Raw genomic sequence first — 8,183 nt, forward strand, 5'->3', positions numbered from 1 at the left:
TTCCTCCGCGAATTCGCTTCGCTTCTCTTTGTTTTCTACCACTCCCATCTCTTCACTGAGTTGTGAAATCTCTGCTAACTGTAATTTTGGGGTCCTCGCCTTCGACTTGACGAACATGGTGTCGTCTACCCAACGAAACGCCGCCAAGAGTGGGAAGGACGACAGCATAACCGCTTTCCATGCGTCTGCGACTTGGCCGAATACCCCGCAACCGGCAACTCCGCCGAACGTGATTCTCATGTCCAACATCACTAAGTCGTCAAAGGTCAGGATCATCAAGAATCGCCATTGGTCCGGGGAAGTTGGGACCTGTCTATACGCCTTAGCCGAGTCGAAGATGGCTAAGAGGACTTCTTCTTTTGTCGACGTAAGGAATCTCGCCACTATTTGGAAGTTGTCCCACGTCGTGCTGAAGTTGTATTTGTTCACTTCGGAGTTTACTGACTTGATCTCCTTGTTGTTTCTTGGGAACGACAAATCGTTGATTGGGCGTGTCGAGCCGTTGCCGTTTACCACGGCTCCGATTGGGCTCGTGCGAAAGAATCCCAGTCTTTTATACGCCTCCTCTTTTGTGAACGGTCCGGCCATTCTACCTGCCGCCAGTTCGATTTTGAAGTTTTCGAGGACTTTTTCCTTTGCCGCCAATGCTGATGAGTGGTTCGGTGGGCAGTAGAATGGTCTGTCTGACAGTGTTGCGTTTTGTATCCCCTGATCGAAACCAGTTCTCAAACCTGACAAGATATGTCTGTGTGAAGCTAGCAGGCCTGCTTTGGCCAGTTCTCGTTTCCATACCGGCAGATTCATTTCGCAGTGAGCCTCTGTTGGCCACCTGTCTGGAGTTAAACCCAGGCATGGATCAGGGGTCTTTGTCTCAGCTGCCGGCTCTAGTTTGCACTGCTGCCATGGGGTCTGCTCAGGTAGTCGCGTGTCTACGGCGTACCTGTTGAAATTTGGGCATTTTGTAAGTCTCACTTCTCACGTTCTCTCTCAAGAAATCTACTTTCTTAGTGACTGCTGTCACTTGAATCTAAACAGATCAACTGAAGTGTTTTCATTTCATAGGCTCACTGTTTTCTATCTCGGCTTTTCCCTTTTCCCCCTTTCGGGCTACGACTTCTCGAGCGGCTGCGTCTCCGGCCGCCTCTATCGTCTCTATCGTATCTCTCTCTCCGGTCACGATAGCTCCCCCGGTCTCGGTAGCTTCCATACTCCCGGTCTCGACCGTAGTCTTCCTCCTTTCGATAGCTTGGACCTCCTCTGTCCTTCCCGCTTGAAGCTTTCTTTTCGTCTGCTGACATTGTTCGCCAGACGTGTGATGGGATCCATGCTCTCTCTGGTTGTCTACCCGTGTTGCTTGATCTGGGGTATCGTGCACCCGAGGCCTCGTAGGTCGTCTTCTTCGTTGCTGAAGAAGTTGAAGGCGTGGCCCGTGGGAGGCCTGTCAACGGGTTGAGGTGAGATAGAGGGCCCCCGGCTGCGTACGGATTTGTACGGTACGCCCGTTCTTGCATTGAATCGGCTACCACTTTTGCTTCTTCGAAGATTGCTGACTGAAGTTTGCTGAAATTGCGAATCTTGTTGTCGATCGTTTCCCGCATCACCCCTTGGCGAATTCTTCGGCAATACCTCAATGCCACCATCCATCCGTAGTTGTCACGTATTCCCATGACTACTTCCCGATGACCTTCGAATCTCTCAGCTAACGTTTTCCAGCCTTCTGCAGCCACATATTTAATGAATAATGCCATGCTGTCGATCCAATCTTCGAATTGCATCAGCATCTCCTCTGGAGGTGGGTGTCCCCCGTATACTTGGAGAGATGTGTTCCCGTCATCAATCTTTGACTCGGTTGGGGCTTTCCGGCGACTCCACTCTTGTTGGTCGTCAATCAGGAAGATTTTATTGAAGACCGTTAAGGGTATGTAAGATTTGAACGTCTGGAGCCAGTGAGTCAGCACAGGTGAGAGTTGGTTTAAGCCTTTTTCCATCTCTTCTGACTCGTCTGCTATCAACAGGCGTCCGTTCTCTATCACATCTCCGTTTTTCAGCACTAATCTCCCCTTCTTCGAAGCCATCAATAGCTTGACTTGTTCGGCTTCGTCGTCCTCTCTCTGTGTTTCATTAGTTGCGGGATCTTGGTGTGGGCGGTTGTGGCCTTGGACTTGGGTTTGTCCTGGTCTTTGATAGTCTGTTTCTTCACGATTGTACTGATCAGGTTCCCGATATTGGCGATGGCGTAGGTTGTGGGCGTCGTTTGAGGTCTCCGGTCTGGTTGCGTTAGTACAGGTTGTGTTGCCGGCTCTTTGGGGTGTTTGGATTTCGACCCGTGGGCGTTTTGCCAATGGCAGGTTCCCCAGACTGTCGGAGTTGGAGGTTAGTTCGTCTTCTACCAGGCTGTATGGTCTCTGTCCGGCTCTGCCGCTGCCGCTCGCTACTGGTGCGTTCTCGGGTTGCTCCCTGGCGGGCTCGTTCATGTATCTCAGGATTGCCGCTCCTTCGGCGAATCTTCCCTCCTCGTAGAGTTGGTCTGCTTGTGCGTTCCAGTCAATGACTTCCGCCGGTTCAACTGATTAAGTGGTATGAGGTATGTCAGGTTCCGTGATCGTTATCTGCACTTTCTAGGTCTCATGCTTAGACGTGGCTCTGCCCCCTCCTTCTAGGAGATCATGGGTTGCCTACTTTCTGCGCCCCCCTTCTGGGATCTTGGGCGGTCACACACACTTGGGTTCATGAGCCTTCAGCTCCCCGGGTTCCAGGGTGGGAAAGGGTGGTCGTGTCGCGGCCGTCTTGATGTGATTGATTGAGGGGAAAAGGGAGACTGATTCATGTGAATGTGAGCTGAAACATACCTTTACTTGGGTTGCTGCTTGTAGATGATTCTCCCGATGTCGTCGGGCTCGTCTGATCGACCGCCTTTCCCTTCCCCTTAGGTATTGGAGGCCTCCAAGAGTTTCCGTCGTCATCGTCTGATGCGATTTCTGGACCTTGTAGCAGTCTCGCTGCGTCTTCCAAAAGTTGCTCTAGCTCGTTTTCCTCTAGCGGTGCCCCGTCCACATCCCCCGTTGATTGGTCTAGCGTCGACGGTTCGTCTGGCGGGTGGTTTTCATTTTCGACTTGGGGTGTTACTGTTCTTGGTGTAGCCAGAGTGGGGGGAGGGGGGGGAGGTGGTGGTGGTGGAGGACCTTGGTTCCTATTAGGTGCCTTTCTCGGTGGGTTGAGTGGTGGTCCTGGGGGTTGGCCCAACGCTACCGATCTTTGCCTCGTCATTGTTATGTTTGCTGCCTTTGCCGCGGCCTCTCGCATTGCTTGTTCCATTGAATTAAGTAATTAAGGTGTCTTGATTTAGATTATTCAGCGTGAAAAACCACCGTATTGCGGTGGTGTGAGGTGTATCAAGTCTTGCGAGAGTCACTTCTTGACTCGGCGTGATCTGGGATTGGGCGTGAGAAAGACCTTGCGCCTTACGAGAGACCGAGTTCACTTGGAACTCTGTCTGTGCGTCTTTCACACGTCGTCCCTGTCACGCCCCCCGTGCAAGACTTTCATGGACTGTAGAACCACCTGTGTTATGGTGGTTCTATTCAAAAACCAATGGACAAAACCCATGACCACCCAATTGTTTTTGGAGTTTTGTCTGTTGGTTTTCCACTCCCCATTGAACAAAACCCAAAAAACATTCAGGTTGTCATGGGTTTTGTCCATGGGTTTTCAGGTTGGGTGTTCAAGTTTGTGTACCACTATCCTATAAATTTCAACTCCACAGAAGTCAAAAAGGGACTTTATTAGATTACTACCCTTTACATTGCGGGGTCCTGTGTGGGCATATCTGTTTTTTGATAGGTATGTGAGTGAGTTCCTGTAGCATGACACTTGCACTCTAAAAAAACTTTTGCAAAGCTCTTATCACAATGAGCCTTACTTCTAAGATCATCTCACTCATCTCATGTGGTGGGTGCAAGATTTGTAAAAAGGAGTGTGGGTCCAACTCTCAAAATTAGTTTGATTTCAGATTAATCAAGCATCTAACTAGCATGATTCTAATTGAAATTTTCCAAGTCACACAATGAATCAATGGAACAAGGTCCAATCTACATCAATCGCTATGTTGAAGTTGAACCAAATACCATCTTCAAATTCTTGGAAATTCTTGAATTTTTCAAAAAAGATTGTCTCATCTGCAAGACTTTCTTATCCATTTTGTTTAGTTTTGTGATTTTTTGTCATCTTTGTCTCTCAACCCTTTCAACCGATATCCAGATTCATGTGTACCGCTCCAAAACGCTTCTTTTAGAAATGGAAACCATTCATTTTCAAGTACAAAAATCGATTTTCTATTATTCAACATATGTATCCAAAGATACGTTCTAGAGGCGCACTTAATTGGATCGAGTCTTGACCAATCTCAACAATCCAATTTTTTTGTTTCGTCTTCTTGAAGAATAAGCATAAAACAAGATAGAAACATTCGGATTTGAAAATTTAATGTCCAACATAAGTAAGTGGAGTGCAGCTGCCAAGGAAGGAATATGCTCATGCCGAAATGCTCTAGACGAAAATGTTCGGGGACTCACAAGGATTCATGGAATCTTTTGGCTTATCGGGCGTTATCCATCCAGATAACTCGAGATGTTGAGTTTTGTGTAATTTGGATCAATTTTTTCAGGACCCAATTTTTCAAGATACTCGGTCGGACGGTCGGAGTTTATGGTTGCAGAGCTTTCAGATTGAGTAAATATAAATACACTTGGATCCTTGATGATCACTTTGCCTTCAAGTTGTCCTCTCACTTAAACATCTCCTACAAACGAGTCGTTCGATTTAAGATCTATAGACTTTCCAAGAATCTAAGGAGAAATCATCCTTGGATTTAGTTTCGATTAACACTCATGAATAGTTCAAATCAGACTGGGATGACTACGGAAGACATAAGATCCAATCCTATGTTGTCCGATCTGAGTTATATATTTCATATGTTGATTGCCTCATCATTACTTTTCATTCAAGCATCACTCTTACATCCATGTTTTGCTAAAAATAAATTAGCTAAATACGTTCGAATCGGTTTAACACCTATAAACTTTTTCTTATTCATCTCTCAACCGTTTAGAAGGTCATCTAGATTACCTGAAAGTTATGATACTTTTGCTCAAATGGGATGGTATTCTAACTCGATCATGTTTGCAACTTTTGCATTAGATTTTGGTTTTGCTAATGAAGCTTATTATAAAAGACCTTTAGAAAATTCTCAGGGGATTTATCAATGGAAGAAAATTACAGATCAAGATGAATTAAAACGTTTAAAAAAATCACAAGAAAATGAAAGTTTGAATTTTTCTGACTTATTTTTCTGGACTTTATCAGTTACGACTTCGTTGAGTGACTTTCTTTTCGATTTCACTCATTTCTTTTTCTTTTTCAACTGACAATCAGGTTTTTTTGAACAGATTTAGAGGCTTACAGTTTAATTGGGGACATAAAAAGAAAGCAAACAATCAAACTGTGCAACAAATGGTTTCAAGAGTCATCAAAGTTGCAATTCCACTTGCTTTGGCTGGTTTGGTTATCATTCAAACTCATCGTTCCCCTCTAAAGACTCCAATCTCAGCTTTAAATTCAATAGGCATACCAAACTTATGGGGATTAAGTCTGATATCAGAATGGGCTCATAGATTTTGTTTCGGAGTTTTTCTGTCCAGCTCAATGGATTTACAATACACAGTCTTAACCATCCTATTACATTATTTACATCAATATTTAATCAAATTTGATTTATCAAAGGATTTATTAGAATTAATCAATCCAGTTTATTATCCACCACTCTTTGATTCACCTCATCTAGCAAGTTCCTTAAATGATCTTTGGAGTAATAGATGGCATGCAAATTTGAAAAGAAGTTTCTTGGTGTTAGGTGGTAGACCTACTTTTTGGTTCTTCAATCAAATCTTGGGATTTAATTTTAACATTTCTAGAATTGGTGGTTTAGTGGGTACGTTTGTTGCAAGTGGGATTTTACACGAATATGGTAAGTTTATCAAATTCATGTTTTCGATCCATGATTCCCTATCTTCATGAAACAGACGTGAAACTGATTTTTTTTGGTTTTTACTTTTAACTCTGACCTTGATCTATTTCCAAAAAGTTGTCTTTGCTTTACTTTATCCTTCGAAACCTTTAAATCATCTCTTTGATCAATTTCCTGGTTTGTTATTTTTTTTCGTAGCTCAATCTATTGGAATCATCATAGAAAGTTTTATTCCAAAGAAATTTTCAAAACTCTTTTGTTGGCCATTTGTACTTTGTACTTCTAAAGTATTTGTGGATAGATATTTGATTGATGCAAAGATTTTGGATTTATCGCTCAACTTCAAGTAGTAAAGCTTTCAAATTAATTGTTCTTGTATAATTAGTTTGAAGTTTTTTTTGTCGGACACGCATCTACTATCAAAGTTTGGATTCATATTGTTTTCAAAGTATTCAATCACCTGTATCTCACTTTAGTATTGTTTTTCAATCCAATAAGCAATGCATACACTTCTGGCCACCTTCCTCCTGGCCAGCTTGCTTCACGTTATACCGCATGCATTCACCCGGGTTCACCACCAATGTTGAACACGGGATTGAATTTAATTGTGAGCTTGGGACATTTCGTCCTCGTCGCACTACTGTGATGACCCCGACAAAGATATTCTGCTCAAGCTTCTGGTTGAGCACGCTTTCGAGCTGGTGGCCCGACGGGAGTTGCCAACACCTTGTCACGACACATCCCTTTGATGGTATCTCTACAAGCGAGTTGATAGTCATTGAATGATTAAGCTGAAATCTTGATGTCAAAAGCCGATGTAGGTGGCAGTGAGGATTATTGAGGGAGGTGGGATGAGGAAGCCCCACAGCTTAATAGGTTGATTCGTTTTCTAGAGTTCTTCAAAGTTATAACATCGGCGAGTGGGAAATTGAGTTTTGCTAAGTCGAAAGAGGAGTTTAGCAAGTGGATCAACTCGCTTTTGTCGTCTATATAAAAGGAGGTTTTGTGATCTCCTTTTGGCTGGACTCGAGTTTGTTTTTGGGCACCATGATCAGTGCCAAATGATGGTTCTTACAGAGTGGAATTCCGAATGTAAGAGCGATTATTGGAGATACTCCAAACGTACCCTTACGATTACAGAGCTGTCTGATTTGGTACATTAAGGAATTCTTTCTAATCCCTTTGCCTTGAACTTCCCCTTTCACTCACACTTCGCCTTTAGTCTATAGACATCTCTTTTGACTATAGATTTAAGCTTTTATCCTTGCCAAATCAAAGAATTAATAAACCTTTGATTGATTATCAATCAACATTCATGAATATTTCAAATCAGACTGAGATGACTATGGATGAGATAGCATTGCATTCAATATCATCAAATCATAGATATATTTTGCACATGTTGATTTCGTTTACCTTACTTTCAATACAAGCATCACTCTTACATCCAATTTTTGTTAAAAATAACACAGCCAAATTCATCAGGATCACTTTAACACCAATCAACTTTTTCTTATTCATTTCTCAGCCATTCAAGAATTCTTCTAGATTACCTGAAAGTTTTGATGTATTCACTCGAATGACATTGGGATCTACTTCGATGATCTTTGCTTCTTTTGCATTAGAATTTGGTTTTGCTAATCAAGCTTATTATAAAAGACCTTTGGAAAACCTTAAGGGAGTTTATGAATGGAATCAAATTAAAAATCAAGATGAATTAAAACGTTTAAAAAGATCTCAAGAAGAAGAAACCATTTATCCTTCTAAATTGTTTTTTTGGACTTTGTTAAACATGACTTCGTTGAGTGATCTTCTTTGCATTTGAATTTAAATTTTCTCTTTCTTTTTCAACTGATGATTTGTTTTTATATCTGCAAATAGATTTAGAGGATTACAATTCACTTGGGGATCTCCAGGGAAAGCAAATCATCAAAACCTTCAACTAATGATCAAAAGACTCGTTATACTTTCTTTTCCAGTTGGTTTCTCTTTTTTGTTTATTCTTCAAACTTATCGTTCTCCCCTAAGAACGCCAATCTCAGCTTTGACTTCAATAGGAATACCAAACTTTTTGGGCCTAAATTTGATATCAGAATGGACTCATAGAATTTGTGTTGTGACTTGTTTAGCAAGTTCAATGGATTTTTTATACACATCTTTT

The 8,183-nt window shown here is 42.4% G+C and overlaps 2 protein-coding genes across 2 annotated transcripts; one reads left to right on the forward strand and one right to left on the reverse strand.

Annotated features, from left to right (window-relative positions):
* Nucleotides 1-1,064: 1,064 nt before the first annotated feature.
* Nucleotides 1,065-3,315, reverse strand: MELLADRAFT_86784 (uncharacterized protein; the record flags this gene model as incomplete). The annotated part of the gene is made up of 2 exons (XM_007404061.1): nucleotides 1,065-2,566; nucleotides 2,850-3,315. The coding sequence occupies 2 exons, from the start codon at nucleotides 3,313-3,315 to the stop codon at nucleotides 1,065-1,067; spliced, it is 1,968 nt and encodes a 655-aa protein (XP_007404123.1).
* A 1,571-nt stretch (nucleotides 3,316-4,886) lies between these two features.
* MELLADRAFT_101030 (uncharacterized protein) lies at nucleotides 4,887-6,372 on the forward strand (the record flags this gene model as incomplete). Its single annotated transcript, XM_007403490.1, has 4 exons — nucleotides 4,887-5,371; nucleotides 5,445-6,022; nucleotides 6,140-6,199; nucleotides 6,221-6,372. 4 exons carry the CDS (start codon nucleotides 4,887-4,889, stop codon nucleotides 6,370-6,372), a joined length of 1,275 nt encoding a protein of 424 aa, XP_007403552.1.
* Nucleotides 6,373-8,183: the final 1,811 nt, after the last annotated feature.

The sequence above is a fragment of the Melampsora larici-populina genome (genome assembly GCF_000204055.1).
Source record: "Melampsora larici-populina 98AG31 unplaced genomic scaffold MELLAscaffold_1, whole genome shotgun sequence".
Taxonomy (NCBI): domain Eukaryota; kingdom Fungi; phylum Basidiomycota; class Pucciniomycetes; order Pucciniales; family Melampsoraceae; genus Melampsora; species Melampsora laricis-populina.